The 18,012-nt window shown below is 40.6% G+C and overlaps 1 protein-coding gene across 1 annotated transcript in view; it reads left to right on the top strand.

Moving 5' to 3' along the window:
• AFF3 (ALF transcription elongation factor 3) overlaps positions 1–18,012 on the top strand; it is a 314,337-nt gene that overhangs the window by 256,518 nt on the left and 39,807 nt on the right. The window contains exon 11 of the mRNA XM_066313661.1: positions 11,854–12,019. Coding sequence (XP_066169758.1) covers positions 11,854–12,019 — 166 coding nt within the window. The remainder of the gene's footprint in view (positions 1–11,853; positions 12,020–18,012) is intronic.

Below are 18,012 nucleotides of genomic sequence, written 5' to 3'. Positions count from 1 at the left end.
TCAGCTAAAACAGTTGTTCAGGGTCAAAATTGGATCTTGAATATCCCTCAGGATGGAGACTCCACAGCCTCTCTGTGTAACCTGTTCAAGAGTTTCACCCTCCTCACAGAAAAAAAAAAAAAAAAAAAAAAAAAAAAAAAAAAAAAAAAAAACCAAACAAAAACCACAACAACAAACCAAAAGAAAAAGTTATATTTAAATGGAACTTCCTTTCTTTTCATTCTTTTCTTTGTTTCTTGTCCTGTCACTGGGCACCACTGAGAAGAGCCTAGCTCTGTATTCTTTACTTACTCCTGTCAGGTATTTAGCCATCCCAGTATTCTCATCCTCATGTAATCTCATGTGAAAGAAGTTCTAATCCCTTAATCATTTTCATGGCATTTTGCTGGTCTCCATGTCTCCTCTGTACTGCAGAGCCCAGATCTGGATCCAGGGAGAGGCTAGGGGAAAGCAGAAAAGAGGAAAGGCTAAGTTCAAAGGCAAACTGGAAAACTATCTTGCTGATTCTGGATGTGATATGCAAACCTCTGAGTCAACTGACTGAGAGTTCATTGCCTCCCAGCTGTACACAAAGTCCATCAATATTTTTTCTTTGTTGCAATCTAAGTCCATAAGGAAGCTTACCCCTTCCCTGAGAAAGCATTAGATTATATTGCTTGGGAGTATCAGTCCTAAATATTCCCTTTCAGTTGCCTGTAGAGAATGTTGAACGGAGTGCTCTTAGGAATGGGAGATGCCTGCTCTGATTCATTCTTCCAAGGTTTTGTTTTTACTTTGCCCCTGAGGAATTGGCCATTTTTAATGACTTTCATGATTAATACAATTGTCTGAAGGCCTGCTGGGGTCTTCAAGCTAGTAGTTATCAACAAAGTCATCTAGCTTTCTCCCCTAGTGCCTAAGATAATGGCAAAGACCCAGCATTTGATCTTACTCCTCAAGCTGAAGCTTGCCTAGCTGCACTTAGGGTCATGTTGGGGTGGTAAAAATAAATCCCCAAGAGTTATTTTCATGCTTCACTGACTGTGGAAAATCATACTCTCCTGGAAATCTGTGTCTCATCTCAGCAAAGCTCTTGTGCAGACTCTCCAGCTTTCCCCCAGCTGTTTCCCAGCTGCAGGCAGGTGATGTGATACCCTTTTAAAGAAGCACTGAATGTATATCCTCACAGCTGGGCACTGAACTCCCAGCAGCAACACATGTTGACTCCTACCCCTTTAACAGTCTCCATGCTGGATCACAGTGCTGAACACACATTCCTGCTCTGAAGAGGCTCAGCACTTGACACAGCACATCCTAGACCATGCAGGAGGTCAGGCAGGCAGAGGCATGTTTAAGGCACTGCAAAAAGGGACTATTGGCCTGAGGGCAGAGAGAGGAAAAAGAGCAACAGCTTGTTGTGCCACTGGGAGCGGGAAGCAGCAACAACCAGAGATATTCCTCCCTGTCCCTGTGCCCTCTCCCCACTGTCATGTGTGCATTTCCTTTCTGCCCCACTGAGAAAGGCAGGGAGAGCAAAAGATGCATTGAAGAATAGGCAAAGGCATCTCCACATGCTTTAGTGATATTGTAAATTCACAGGAAACCTAAAAAGACGCGTGGTGGTTAATGAACAGCAAAACGTGAGATATGGATTGAAAGGTATATTGGAAGATATATGTTTAACTACATCAGGACACAGCATGGTATAAGACCAATTTTTTTTTTTTAATTAAAATGTCATACAGATCTAGTGTTTTTCATAGTAGTTGGTAGCACATTTCACAGAAATAAAGGATTGATAACATCCTGCAGGAGGTTGCAGCTGGGGAACCACTGAGTCCAGACACATTGGTATACCACATTCTAGATTAATAAAGCAAATAAAATTATATTTACTTTGAAATTTATTTCTGCCTCCCCTCATCATCTGTGTGTGCATGAGTAAACCTCAAGTTTACTTTCCATGGATAACGTCTTAAGAAAAAGATGCAGTTCACATTCAATTTTTCCTTTGAACTGTAAAGGGCAATTTATATAACTCTTCGTAACATTTATATATTTGTGCATATCATACTTCTTCATAGTTTTTCACAGACCACATTATACCTGAGGAAGGCACAGCAAAGGTTACTCATAGACACCGCTCTCTGCTTCAAAACCCTTCATCAATTATCTGCATGCTGTGTTTGCTGGGTTACAGTGGGTCAGATCCTGACACCCCCCCTAGACAGACCATTCCTGCTCTTCAGGAGCACTGCTGGGTACTCTTATACAAACTGTAAAGTACGACATTTCTAAACCAGAATAAAGGCTTTTCTAAACCAGAATAAGGGGTCAAGAATCTGAGCCTGGCCAGAATGGGAGATGTTTTTTTGCCAGTGGCTCAGACCCCTGAAAACCTAAGACTGCATCACAAGCAAATACTCAACAGCTAAAAATTCATTTTAAACATTCTTTATTTCCAGCTAACGTGTCAGTAATAGGTAAACAGCATATCCTGAGCAACTCTTTCTAAAAACATATCAAAGTATTTTTGGATGATGATGGAATATAGGCTATGCCTACAACAGAAAGGAAAACAGAGGAACCTTTTACAAGTCTTCAAATAATCTCAAACTAATTAGCTTTTAACATCCTCTCTGCTCCAATTCTGGGCTTTATTAGCTGTTCTGCTTGCCATTCCTGAGCCTGCCTAATGTCTTCTGTAGAACAACTATGCATTTGTTCCAGGCATTTGTCATTTCTTGAAACATATAAAAGAGAGCACTTGGATTCAAATAACAGACCATTTAAATGCTGTTCTGCATAGGGAGTGATATATGCTGACAAGGACTAGAAGTCAAATTTTCTTTATATGGTTCTTTATGGTGAGCAAACCTACTTAAAACAAGCTTCTTCTCAAGGCAGCATATTGATTAGAGCTGACGGGCCAAAAAGACCTTTGGGAGACAACAGAATATGGCTTGAGTCAAAGAGTAACACTAAAGCTGGCAGCAGCAACATTAAGAGTCAGTAAAACCTGAGAGAGTTTGTCTCATGCTGAAATTTATTGCACCCATTTGGACAGCCATTATGGTAGTTAGTAATTTTATCTGCACAAGTTCATCTGTATTTGGACTCTCAGAGCTTAGAAAGAGGTCTTGCAAGGCAGAACCATACCCAGGGCTCTGCTGACTGAGGCAAAGGACTGCTGTGCTGAGGTGAGGTATGACTGTGTCTGAGGACTACAAAAGGCTGTTTGTTTTGATGGCCAGCCACAACATTAACAGAAATTCTGAAATAAGATGATGGCAGGCCAGGGCAGGTGAGGATTTTATAGTCTACACTGCTGTGGTTTTCTTCTGAGGCTTGATGAAACTGTCACTCAAATGCAAAAATTGCTGTTCTCTCAGATAGAAGTACATTTACACTTCACATTTTAGGAAATAAACGAGACAAAAAGAGCAACACCCAGGCTAACATCCAATGAAACTGTATCAAAATCTCCTGATGAGACATATTGAAAATGGTGGGTTAAAGCCACTCTACAGAATATTTTGCATTGTTCATTTGCCTAATTTTTGCAATTACCATTGCAGTGAAAGTGCCAGTGCCATTACCATTACCATTACCAGTGAAGATGTTCCTTATCTTCATTGATGATTGGTTCCAGTGCTTAATAATCTTTATTTTTCTAACATGCCAACCAGGCTGCTGGAATCACCTTCAAAATGCTAGTGGAGGATCTGTTCCTGAGACAGATATAATTGTTCCTGGTAGTGATATAATTGAATCTGACAGAGCATCAGCTTTTGATAGTGGTCTAATGAAATAGTGGAGTACTGAGTTGGGAATGGATATAGGTCTTCATATTGGATACCAATCCCACCTAAGGACAAGTGGAGAGTGGTGATTGAACGCTGAAAAGAAAATTATGAAGAGGAATCTGAACCAAACCTCTCTGACTCCTCATAAAGATTACAATGCACAAGGTGCTGGGCATACCAAGCACACAGTTTAAGCAATATGTAGGATCTTAGATTCTTTCTACATCCATCAAGAGAGGTAGGAATCTGCAGAGACCACAAACTGGCCTTGGCCAAACAATAGAGGGATCTCAAATAGAAAGTTCTTAACATGGCCAAAACAGTAAACAAAAGAAAAATTAAAAGTTCTGGGGTATCTATGAAAGAAAACACACAAAAGCCATTGCCCTTGGTCTCAGGGGGAAATCAAAAGCAGTGTTCTATGACTGAATCTTCTCAACAACTTTATCCAGTTCCAATTTATTTCTGGCCCACCTTCCCTCCCCCCTCAAAAAACAACTCTATAGAGATTGCTTCCTGATTTCACAGGGGAGGCAGAAGAGTGCTGTTCATGGACTATTCTCAAAGCTGTTCATCATTCTCCAGGCCATTGGTCCAAGGCCATGTTCCAAGAACAATACAGGACACATAGACTGTACCTGTCATTTTTTCTTTTCAAGTCACTGTACTTTGATACATTGAGAGACTAATTAATATACCAGGGTAAAAAGAACCTATCAGTCCTCCTCTACTGAAGAGTTAACTTGCCTGGACCAGCAATTCTCTCCACTCATATTCAGCTGATGCAAGGTCAATGACAAACACACCAAGGAAGTCAGAGTTGCTTTATTTTTCTTGTGAGCAGGTCAAATAAAACACTGCTGATGCTCCATTTATCTGGAGCAACAAGCAAACACTTGGCAGCAGTGGAAAGCAGACGCTGGAATCTGGCACCAGGCTCCCAGCACAGCTGTCAGCCTGCTGACTAATCACTTCACCCCCACATTAATTCTGCTCCAGGTCTACTGGACCATTTCATCTCAGATACCCTGGCACACGCTCCTCTTGGATAGACCAATTTATACAGAGGCGTCATTATTAATTGTTACATATCATTTTATTTTAGGAGGGTTTTCTTCCACTCAAGGTGGGTTTTTTTCTAGTGGCTTTCTCTTTTCTACCATATTCCTTCACAGTGGGAGCTGTGATTTGGCTGCCTCCAGTATCAACTAGACCTTAAGTAGACACCCCTTGCCAGCATGGATTTTCTTCAGCTTTTTTTTTTTTTTTTACATGTGTGTGCATGAGCTTCATAGCTTGTTATTTTAAACAGCCTTTCCTATCAGTTTTTCTTTAGTGACTGTTCTGACAATTAAGCTGCAATTGCACAGTGCACACCTGACTCTCTTCAGAAAGATCTGGTTTGCCTTCAGTTTGCATTATCAGATTATACTTGTAGTCTTGTCAGCACAAACTACTTTAGAAGCTCCCAGGAAAAGTGTTAAAATATAGGTGGGGACTATGAACTCTGTTCTTGGCAGCTGTGCTTTATTAGCTGTGCTGTGCAAAGGTGGTGCAGCTAAGGTAATGCAGTGCTTTCACAGAAGCATTATATATTGTGACAAGCCGAACAACCTCCAGGACTCTCACTCATCATGACTCCCATTTCATACCTCATCCATTACAGGAATGAGGTATGAAAACATTTCTCTGTTTCCTAAAGATATTAACAGACTCCTGGGAAATCGTTTACCTGGAGAAAGAAACTGTTGAGACTCATTTTTTTTTGTGTTCAGGCTGAAACAGCAGGCCATGGCATGGCTAACTGTCTTTTCCTGTTAGTGACTGATAGGTTTTTGTAATTGGTAACTGGAAAGAATTCAGACATTTAATTGGTTTAATGCTTATAGTTAGTAAAGGTGCAAACCATAAATTTGTGTCACTTCCATGCTGACTTCAGAAAAAGGATATCCAAGTGCTTTTTAAGAATAATGAAGGACATCTCCTAACACACTGACGGTAGCAAGTTCGATCACACCCATGTATGGGATGGTGGCTGGAGCCCTGGAAGGGTCATTTGATTTGGTCATTCAGACGCAGTGGGGCAGACCTAAAACTAGAGCAGAGCCTTTTTATCATGGAAGCATAGAGTAAGGCTTGGGTTAGAACAGACCCTAAAGATCCAGGGAGTTGGAACTAGATGGTCTTTAAGGTACCTCCCAACCCAAGCCTTTCTATGACTTTGTGGTTGTGTTCATCTTTGAATGTTAAATACACAACCAGTCTTTGTACTGGTATTTTAAACCATGATGGTATCTGGCTGTTGTCTGTGCATGTTCTAGAGTTTATGGTATCATTTCCCTTTTCTCAGCATGATTTTGTCCTGAAACAAATGGATGAGGTCCACCTCCATTCCGTAGACTGTCCTTATGGTGCTATTTCTTGGCATTCTACACTTGCCTCAGAAGGTATCCCCATATGTTCTGTTACAATATTGGGATGGCCTGATCTTCAAGTCCTTGTAATTCCCATGCTTCCAAGGTCTTTGCTGGAAGAGAATTTGAAAAATACACAGGGCAGCAGCAAGAAGTGGGCATTTTCATGGCTTCTGTGATCCATTCACAATTATTGAGACAGGAATTCCCTACTGTGTGCATGAGAGACGTGGAATATCTTCAGTGCCAGGCAGCAGAGTTATTTATACAGATCTTGGCACAATGTTCTCAGTCTGTGCTTTGAGGAAGCACCATGTGGAATTTGCTCCTTGAAATAGAGGGATAAAGAGTTTTCTACAAAAGACCTTTGATGGCTTGTAGGTTGGCTCTGAGGGAACAAAGAAGTGGTGTTTCAGATACTTTAATCTGGAATCAAAATAGAGGCTCTGCCAACAGAACTCCTTTAAACCATGGAATATGTTTTCATCACTGAATTTGAAATACTGTTTCAGAGTCTTGGTCAGATTTACAGTTAGATTTATATCACTGCAGCCTAATTGAAGTCAATGGAGCTATAACAGTTTATACCAGCTAAGGGACTGGTGTCTGTTTCAGAGTATTGTTTTCCCACATTGGTCTTGATCTTCTAGACAGTGATGGACTTTTTTTTCTGGGTACCCCAAATACTCCAAGTATTCATACAGCCTTTCGTAGGATTTTCTCATATGTTTGTGACATAAAAGATGTTCAGGCTGGATATTAGGAAAAATTCTTCACTGAAAAAGTGGTAAAGGGAAGTGGTGGAGTCACCGTCTCTAAAGTGTTCAAACAATGAGTAGACACAGCACTTTCAGATATGGTTTAGTGGGCCTGGTGGTATTTGGGCAAAGGTTGGACTTGGAGGTTTTTCCAACCTCAGTGGTTCTGTGAGCATTTGCGTAGCCTTTGTTCTGGCTGGAAAAGTATTTGACACACTCACTCTGATATATTCCTTTGGCTGAGTCATTTCTCCAAAGCCTGATTCTTCCTTGCATTGCATTCTTGATACTCACTCATGCCTGTGCAAAGCAGGTATGAAGTGTCTTGATATTGTAATACAGTGCAGAACTGGGATCACAAATTCTTCATCATCAGAGGGATTTTTCTCTTTATATTGTCACTAAATACTTGGGGTTTGGTAAAGAAATGCAGCATTTTTACTTGTGTCTTTATCCATGCTACATGTCTTTGGGCCTGAATTCCTGCAATGCAGCATATGCCTAGCCTGGGAAATTCTTGTGGCCAGTGCTGAATGCTGTGATTTATTATCATGAGAAGCAGTGCAGCTGTAAGCAGCAGCTTAATATGAAGCATGGAGCAGGACTCAGATCCAGCGTGATTGACCTGAAGAGGTCTCCTGAGGGCCACTAAAGTAATCTCATTTGGAAATCTGTCTCCGCTGGCTGAATAGCCAACTCTAACACCTTCCTGCATAACTCTTCAAGCCACCTTGGTGCCATTCAAAGGCTGGCCATAGCCATGCAGCTTGATGGAGCCAGCAACTGGTCCTACACAAATAACCTCTAGGCCTTGTCCAAGGATTGAGATGGCCCCATCTCTCAACTTTGATCACAAGATAGTTTGATTAGAAGTACTAATCTCCCCAAATCACTGGGTTTCTGAACCTGCACATATGAGAAAAAATTGACGCTCAAAGGAATCTACCAGTTCTAAAAAGGGTCAGTTGTCCACTAGACAGTGCAGGAAAACAGGTTGCTGGACACTTGCATGGCAATTAGGTGCCCAGGTCCCTTGTAGCCAGGGTGATGGGAGATACCTGATCAGAAACTTCAGGTGATTAGTTTTTAAATGGTCTTATTACTGAACTTCTGGCAAACTTTAAACTTCTTTAAAAATTTACTCTGAAGTAAGAGTGCATGTTCTGATTAAGAGCTTTAAAGAAAAGTGGTTCTCACCCAATTGTTGTTTAATTCCTTTAAACAAAAATGTAAATTCTATGATGTGGTAATTAATTCAAGGGCATAAACCAGTAGCAGAATATACACAAATGTTATTTGCCACAGCCATTAAAATGTAAATCTGTCTAACTGCATGATCTTGCTTACATCCTTCAAAAAAGCAGTCCAAAATAAAAGTTACCACTTAAAAAAAAAAAAAAAAGGGGGGGGGGGGTAATAATAATACATGAAGACAGATGTAACTGTTACTACCCTGATCACTATAACATAATGAGGATCCTTATAAGAATATGCTATATTTCAAATTTGAAAAAGTAGAAGGGGGACAGGAGACTTCAGCAGTATCAGCATAAATGGGAAAATACTGTAATGTTTAATTTTTGTAGTGGATTGGTTACCATCAGAACAGCAAACAGATTTCCAGATGTTTGTGAAGATTTCAACAGTTATATTTTATATCTAGGGCTATAGTAACAATTTCTATTTAGCAGCCTAGAAAAACATTTCATGTCACAACAGTAAAGAAATATTAGAATGGGGTTTTTGCCCCTTCATCCCCTATATAGCAATTTCTGAATACTTCACTCAATAACAAATAAAAATTAAAGTTTAAAAATTAAAACCACAGTCACTAAGGGCAAGACATAAATGTGCAGATGTTTTGTGATGCTCAAGAACTTTTCAGTCACAATGCTGTTGTGGAGAGGACTGGAAATCCATCAGCATCGGACACTGTCAAAGATACTCCCTAAGCTACACTGTCAGAAAAGGCTGTTAACTTTCATATTCTTTACACATTCTCTTAAGGAAAAAAATAAAACCACAAAACCTATTCATAATGGCTTGTATATAGCTCTCACTATTTTATTGGCAAGGGATTAAGTGCAATCTGTTAATATAAGTGAGCAACTTAAATCTAGAGTTCACTGGGCAACCTGTACAAGTGGAAAGCTGCATTGTCCTGAAGCTGTTTACAAAATATCAATTTTCCTTCTCCAAGAAGGAAAATTTTTTACAAGCTTACCAGCTGTTTCTGTCACCTCTGTGCCTTAATGAAGTTATACAAATGGCTGCCTCAAAATCTTGTCTTTACTGCACCTACGTGGCTAGACAAAACCCCAACTTTTTGAAGGCACTCCTTGTAACTGGTACATTTAATGCCTGTGGAAGACAGACCTCTTTCCACCCAGAAGCTGACAGACACTTCTGTGACCATGCATGTAGCCCCAAGCCATCCTGACAGAGCATGAGCTTTTACTGCCACCTCTCTCCCTACTGTCCAGTAGTTACAATGATGGAAATAAAGATCAAAAATATAAATGGATGTCATCTCTTCCCTCTATTTTTTATTTAACTTGCTTTTAATTAGTAAGGTGAGATCACAGGTGAGATGTTTTTTTCCACTGCCTGGCCCCACTGTGCTTTGAAGGGTGCAGAAAGCTTTCTAACAGTGTCATGATGCCCCAAGCAACCAAAAACCCTCTGGAGCAAGAAAGCCACAAGCAGCTGTGCCACTTCCTGGCAAAAGGCAGCCGGGGATGCTGCAAGTAAAGGCAATGAGGTGGGAGTACTGGCTTGTGCAAGACAGGTGGTCCAGAGGGGAAAGGCTGGCATATGTTAGGGGAGGCAGGGAGAGGGCCAGAAAGTGTACAGCCATGGGGAATTGTGGAGTTGAAACAGCATCTCTGATGGTCTGGCCCCTTTTCAAAGCCTCTGGAATTGCCTGTCCATATGCGGCTTGTGCAAGGTGTCAGGTATCAGTTTTCCATAATGAAAAGCACCATTAGCATGTACAGACAGTTCATTAGGTGCAACATAGCAGAACTGTAATTAATTATTAGATATTATTTCTCACAATATGCATCTCCAAGATCACATTGCATTAGCCACAATATTGGAATGATGGAGCATAAACAAGAGTAATGATAAACACCAGTGAGTGGAGTTGGGAAGAGATGGTTATCAGGGTACCAGTGTGTTTCATGTGGGGTTTATTTAACAGTCTCATTAATGATCTGGAAAAGGAAGTGAATAACCATTTAATTAAGTTTGCATTTGATACTAAATTAGAAGTTGCTGCAGACACCTCTGAGGGCAACGAAATAAATCAAAAGGAGCTAGAAGCTTGCAAGGTAAAAGAGGAAAATGAGATCTGGTATGAAGAAAAGAAGTGAGCTGAAGCAAATAATTCTGGAAGCAAATAATCATGTAGCTATCAGTAGAAGAATTCTGAAGAAAGCAGTGTTGAAAGAGGGGTAGGGATGTTAATGGACTATACATGCCCTCACAACTCGGATATATGTTTACAGAAGCAACACATCAAGGAGCAGGAAGGTAATAGCCCTTCACTGCAGGGCTGTAGTGAGAAGCCATCTATAATGCTGCACTCTGTTTTGGGCACCCTGTTATCAGAGAGATATAGACAAATTGGAATGAGTTCAGAAAAGAGCCATAAAAATGATACCATATCCCTGGAGATAATGACTTATGAAGAAAGATCAGAAGAAGTAAATGTTTAAGGCCTTGTCTGAAAGATGACTGAAGAAGGACAGGAAAACAATCTGCAAAAATGTGAGAGCAAAAAGGGAGGAGGATAATTTATCATAGTAACGATTAGTAATACGATGAAATAATAAGTAACAACTATAAATTTTAAAAGGGCAACTTCAGGTTGAATGTAGGGAGAAATTTCTGACAGTGGAATTTGGGTTAGTTTGCAGAGAAGTTTCCCAGGGGTAAAAGTAAAAGCTGCATTCAAGTAATTTAAAATCAAATTGGACAACTCACTAGAAAATGCACCCTTCTATAGGGAAAAATATTGCATTGCCTAGGGAATAAGCTGGATGACTTAATATGATATTTCACACTCAAGTCTTTATGACTGTGATATTTTTAATATGCATGGTCAACTATTTCAGGAAAATGCACATTTCTTCTCCTGTCAGTCTTGATAATACAAACACTTGCATGCAAACATAACTTTAAAGAAGGCAAGTAGCTCTGCTGACAGCACTGCACTGCTGACATGCAAAAAAACAAGCCTGAGCTCTTCAAATTTTTGCAGGCTGAGTCTTAGATCTTGAATTGTCAATATCAAGATGGTATATACAGGTAACCATATCATTTATGGGTAGGTGAAGAAATGTGCAAAATGGAGGATGGGGATTGGAAGCTCCAGTGAAGGTGTATTACTATTGTTATTTTTATGGTTATTTTTATGGTTATTGCTATTACTACTTATGATTGGTAGTGTGGGGTTCAACTCCATTTCTTAATTGTTCACCTTTTTGGTCTCCTGCTTTCATCTCTGGGCTGAGTGTTCATTAGACAGCATAAAACTGCTTTCTATGCTGCTTTTTAACACTTAGTATTTTTAAAATATCCTAAAATATCTGTGGAATGGGAAAAGAGACAAGGTGAAGTGAAAATTTGACTCTCCCCCAGATGAAAAAGATGCCAAAGGCTATGGATTTAAATGGATTTGAGAGTAACCCCATGTTTTCCCCCAATTATAGCAATGTAATGTTGAAGTCTTCACTATTCGTTAGCAGCAGAGACAAGCTCACAGGCATTCAGAGAGTATACTCCTTATAACAGCACGGTTCTTATATGTGGGGGTTTTATGTTTATATTCCTGTTCTCTTCTCTTCCCTCCCCTGTCCCTGCACCCCGATGGGCTGTGTGTGGGGCTGGCAGCCTGGTGGTGCCGCAGTCCAATGCCCGAACCTCGGGACTCTCCAGCAAGGGGTCGAGCAGCAGCAGTTCCAGTGAATCCGAGACCAGCTCCGAGTCTGACTCCGAGAGTGAAAGCAGCTCCAGCGAGAGTGACGGCAGCAAGCCCTCCCATTACTCCAGCCCAGAGGTAAGGGCTTCTCTCTGTGATTTAGGGTGGCACTCCGTTACTACACCCAATCACACCTTTTCCCAGCCAAGCCAACACAAGGAGGCTGTGAGGAGATACATGAAGAAAAGGAAAAAAAAAAAAAAAAAAAAAAGGAGAGAAAGGCCCAAGGATCCTCCTCCTGGCATGTTGTGAAATGTAAGTGGCGGGGGATCTTAGCAAAGATTAAAGCATTTGAAACAAAAATGAAAAAAGAAATAATCCTGTTAGATTTTCCTCAAATTGGAGATGAGTGGAGCACCTTGCAAGGCTCACAGCTTGCTTGAAGTTTTATGCAACTCTGCCTCCATAGCAATGGCTTGTTTACTGTGCCAGTCCTGATGTGGGCTCCCAGCACTGCAAGGGTACTAAGGGCTTCTCTACACAGGGAAGCTATTATAAAATCAAATCAGTTTGAGGGCGGATTCTTAAAAGAAACCAGTTGTTCACTCATGCACTTCCTTTGCCTCACTCTCTAAGTGAGTTATTCTCTGCTGCTGCTGCCTTTATGTGATTTCTTCCAATTCACCTCCAAAATGAACTAAACTGAATTACTCATGGTACAAAACACTGAGCCCAAACTAGTCATCTGGAAAGCTAGCACTGAAAATTTCCACATGTAGACAAGCCCTAGCCAAACTACAATTAAGCTGCTAGTGCTGTGACACCTTCTGCTTTCACCTCTGCAGAAAGCTGAGCAGACACAACAAAGCTGCTTTCTCTGCTCTGCTTTTCTACCAGAATTGACATTTTTACATGTTTTGGTCAATACACACGTTTAGAATTAAACTATGAACTCCACAGCCACATCACACACATTAATGTATGTAAAAATATTCCAAAATCTAGCGGCAAGATTGTAAATACACATGAAATACAGTCTGTGTATTTTCCTACTCCACATAAACCATCCAATCACCAGAATCCTCCCCCAAAAACTATTCTCTCACCCTGAAAAAAAAATTACGCTGAAAAACAGCAAACCTTTCCTCATATTTTCCTTGGTTATTTGGAGCCATGTTTCCAACTGAGCAAAATGCAGTTCTCACAGAAATATCCATAATATATTTTTCTCAGGTTCACTTTTGTTCCTTCTGTCTTTTCTTCCAGACCCATTTCCAGTTAATTTTCCTCTCACTTTGTCCACTTCCTACATGTCTTTTTTTCCAGTCTCTCTTGTTGCTCTCCCTGCAGTACCCCATGTCTTATTTCCCATTCTAAGTTTTCTCATCTGACCTGTTAAGACCTTGTTATCTATCTACTTAATTCCCTGCTGGAATTAGTGCAAAGATCTCATGCTTGGTCTGTCCTCTCCCTGTGGGATCTCAAAAGGTGGAAGAAACAGAACAAAGAGAAGAAAGAAAGGGGAAGGAAATATGAGATGAAAGGAAGAGAAGCACAGGAAGGGAGGAGTGGTTCCTATCTAGGCAGATACCCATGCTGCTTAGACCCAAGAGAGCAATTCCTCAGAGAATGCATGAAGCTAATTAACTGAGGCAGGTCATGATTTCATGAAGTCCAGCAGAGAACTAAGTCATGGAAACATGAAGGAAGTGCCTCCTCTTAAGCATTTTATACATACCCTCTCGAGATCTGTGGAACTACTTTTGTACAGAGCCTGAGCTGTCAGTGATCATTGTCATGAAACAGCTGCCCCACTCCCACAGATTGCTTGTCTCTTTGCATTATATTTGTCTGGTTTGCCCTCTAGGACATGCTGTATGAAACATGCCGACACAAAAATGTAAGTGACTCACAAATGTGACGGCTGTGGTGATTTTCATAGGCAATTTTCATCCCTTGATGGGATATAGGAGATAGCACACACAGATAGGGTATGGGTGTCCCAGGGAAGTAGAATACCTGTGTTTTCCCCAGGGGTAAATGCTTTCCCGGGCCTATCATATGGCTGATGGCACCAATTCAAACATGCTCAAGTGATGTCTCTGACTGAAAGTCCTTTTAGTTTTGCATAAATGCTTTAACTTACATTTATGCACTCAGTGAAGCCATCTTTCTTAAGTATATGCCAGTTTCTTATCCAGTAAATGGAAAGAGACAGGTCATTGGAAGCTCCCTAAAGGGAGGCCATGTCCACCTAAATGTAAGGAGTGGACTCAATTCTAGATTTAGTCTTAAAATTAATGTAACCTATTGGATAAGACAAAAAAAAAGTAAACACATCTTGGTTTTTGATTTAGCATTAACTGGTGTTTCAGATTCAATGAACTTGAGTAGTCCAGCAAAACACTGGGCAGGAACTCTGTATTTAAAGGTTAGGAGGAATTTAATGTAGAAATCTGCAAACCATTAGGATGCCTTCATTCTTTCCTCCCACCCCCCAGTCTGAAATATTATATGTATATACTCCAAGATTTTTATTTCTGGGACAGTGTATCTTCTGCATTTGAGATTATATAACAATTCAAGTGCTGTTTCATGTCTTCTGTAATTTTTTCCTCATCTCATTTTGAGATTTTCAAGTTGCCCTCAGGTGCCTAAATGCAGTTGCCTAGAGTGTAAAAGCAGCTCATTGTAAAGCATACATATAAAGTAGATTAGATGAATTGCACCCTAAAAGTGTCTGTTTCTTTCCACTGACTATTTAGAGCCAGTAGTGACTAGCTCAGCTGTCTTCACTTTATGTCTGCAGTAAACTAAGAATAATGGCTGAGCTAGAACAGGAGACAACATTCAGACTGGTTTCAGTGATGTGGACAAATTAAGGTGCCTCAGACATTAATGGGAGTAGTTAAAGTTTTGTGGACTGCCAGACCTAAAATTATGAACAAGGAACTGAGACTTCTATCTCCTGTTTCTTTGCTGAAGTCATGAATTCTTTGAATGACCTTAATTAATGTCATAAATGAGGAATCTGGAAAACAATGACATCTTATGCTTTTTCAGATGGTTGAAAAAAAATTTGGTGTCAAATATATAGAAAAAGCTACATTTCTGAAGCTAAAAATTTGGTTTGTTCTTTGTTGCATTGAATTATCCTGTGGGCCTTTACTAAAGCTGTTTTTGGTTAGACAACCATGAATTCCTACTATGAGGGAGGACAAGAGTGGGGAATGGGCAGGAAGCAAGCAGAGAAGCTGTAACATGGGACAAAGGACCACTGGCCTCTGTAACCAGTAACAGAAGAGAAAGTAACAGTAACCAGTCCAGAAGAGAAAGATGCCCCTTTCTGAGCCTCACCAGACCCACATACCAGATGCACTTGCCTTTGCAGGTTTTGCTGTTCTGACTAGTTTGCAATCATTAGTTTCTTCCTCCTTTTTAAGGAGTCACATATGAAAAAGAAAATGGAATTTTGCCACTTGACCAACTGTAGATGCCATCATTACCCTTGCAAATAGGATTCATGGGTTTTGGCTGTCTTGTGGACTATTATTGACAAAGACTACAACCTGCACTGTCCCTTTGTCTTGGCTTGAAAGACAGGTGTCCACCAGGGAAAGCTGGAGCTTCCCTTGGAATGAAGGCTATAAACCCCCTCCCTCCAAATTATTGTAATTTTGCAATTAGAGGCTTTCAGGCAAAGATATGGAAATAGGAATAACAGTTCTTTACTAGTATGTATAACAAAGCAAAACAAACAACAACTACAGCATTAACAACAAAACAGAACCAGGAACCTTGGAGGGCTTTGCTTCACAAAACCCAGGGCAGTTTGATCTTGGTGCCCCTGCAGGACCCTCAGAGCACCAAGCTGGAAACAGTGGAGAAGTCCCAGGCTGGTAGCGGGGATGGCAGGATGTCCCCGGCAGGCAGCGGCAGGGTGTCCCAGCAGGGCAGGGAAGTGCAGGGTCACACTGTAGCAAAAAGAGCAGCACTGCAAAAAGAGCAGTGACGGCAGGGCAGGGCAGGCCTGCTCCAGCAGGGCAGGCAGAGGAGCTCAGAATTCCAGGGCATGCAAGCACACGATGGTAAATTTCCCAGGACTGGACTTTCTGGTGACAGTGAACTCCTCCTGCAGCAAGCAGCAGCCTGGCCATTCTCTCTCTGATGCTGAGAGCAAGAGAGGGAAGCTGCCCCCTGCCCTATCCTTTACCTGCCCCAAAACTCTTGTGATCTTCCCCCTTGTGACTTTCGGCCACCTCTTCATTTTGGCCGAGCATCCATTAAGTACCCAGTAGTTAGTCTCTTAGCAACTTATGGGGAAAACTTCTGTAAGTAAAGAAGGAACAACACCTCAACACCCTTCCCTCCAGAAAACTCTTTGTACCAAGAACCACCTCTTACAGTATATGTGTGCTGTGCCTAGCACATGGGAAAGCCCAGTTCTAATTTGTTAAAGCACTGGCAGCAGTGTTAATTGTAGCAATGAAGTAATAGTAATAATAATCATCATCTTCTTCATCATCATTGCCGTCTGTGCCTTAAACATAATGAGAAAGCACATTGGTAGAGGATTGCCCTGAGTGAAGTATTTGATAGCAGGGCAGCACAAGCAAGTTACCACAAGGGTAAATTAGTACATAGATTTACAAGAGGCAGAGTAGCTTGCAGGGATGGTGGGCTAAGTCCATGCACATGTTATAGGCTCTCTTATCTCTTAGTTAAAGTGGTGTTGTACTTCAAGTTTACCATGTATTAGCCACACCTTAGATCCTTCTTTGTAATAACAAGCATAGAGTGACCCCATTACACTGGCATTGTTTAACAGCCCTTTACCCTAGAAAGTGTTTCTGCATAACATTTTGACAATTTTCTTTTTTGGATGCATGCCATTCATGCCTCTGGCTGCACTTGCAGCCTTGAAGAGATCTGACATACATATATAGACACGCTGTGTGGGAGTCATCCCACCTAGATTTGCACACTTCTCCTGTAGATACCTACATCTGCTCACCACCTCAGCCTCCCCTTTACAGTCTGTTTTTAGGGCCCATCTCATCTGGCCTATTTCATATATCTATTTCAAGAGGGAATTTTTCACACCCTAGAAGAGTAGTCCACTAACTGGAAAAGGAACTTGTTGACGAGCTAAGATATAGGTCTCTATGTTGTACAGATGAATCCACCCACAATATTGAAGAAAATGTATCACATCCTCCTGTTTCTTCATGAAGCCTGGCACATGTGTATGTCTGTGGTACATTAATCCCTCAAAGTATCTTTGTTAAGTTTCCTGATTTGAGTTTTCATGCCAAACCTATATTTAATTGCAAGTCAGCTGATCACAGACTGTTACTCCTATTACTGGTGCCCATCTGGACAGCACTGGCTTTACCCCAGTTGAAAACTGCCCAGTTCTCCAAAAGGCCCTAACGGCAGCATATTTCCATGACACCAAAACCAACAGGCAGAGAGCATTTTGGTATCAGAATACCCTGGATATATATTCATATGTATTTCTATCCTTACATGCTGCTGAAAAACTTCCAATTCAAGCAAACCAACTTTCCTTCTGTAGAGTGGTGTGTGGAGCAGAAATTAGAGATTTTCTTTTTCTCACTTAAATAATTACAATTAGGCATGTATGATGGATGGGCAAAAATTTTCAAGTGAATTTTTCCTGTCCATTTTTTTACCAGTCCTACTGTCTATTCTTGGCTGTCATGATTTGTTCTCTTGAAAGGTACCTGTTTTTTTTTTTTTTTTTTTTAATGTGATCTCAAAGTACAGTAATTTTCAGTTTGAACAATCAATTGAATAAATTACTTCCAAAAATGAACTGGCATCACTCATGTACACTGACAATCTCAAATATTCCAAAATGGTATCAGGGCCCAAAATTAGTGAGAAAAGTTTTAAAATTCTGATTTTTAAAATTTGGATTCTTTTAATTTACCTGATGGGCTGCAGAAATTTTACCTTTATCAGATGCATCTTAAAGTATTTTTTTAGCAGACAGATCTTAGGGGTTTTTTTCAGAAGCCACAAGGATTGGAAATTTTATTTAACTAAACCTCAAAAATGCACCTGAAACTCCTGACAAAACCAGTAAAGCTGGTAACAGTGTTGAT

Source organism: Sylvia atricapilla, chromosome 2, assembly GCF_009819655.1.
Source record: "Sylvia atricapilla isolate bSylAtr1 chromosome 2, bSylAtr1.pri, whole genome shotgun sequence".
NCBI classification, from domain to species: Eukaryota; Metazoa; Chordata; class Aves; order Passeriformes; family Sylviidae; genus Sylvia; species Sylvia atricapilla.
Note: the sequence above shows the minus strand (reverse complement) of the source record. Positions and strands in the feature narration are given on the sequence as shown.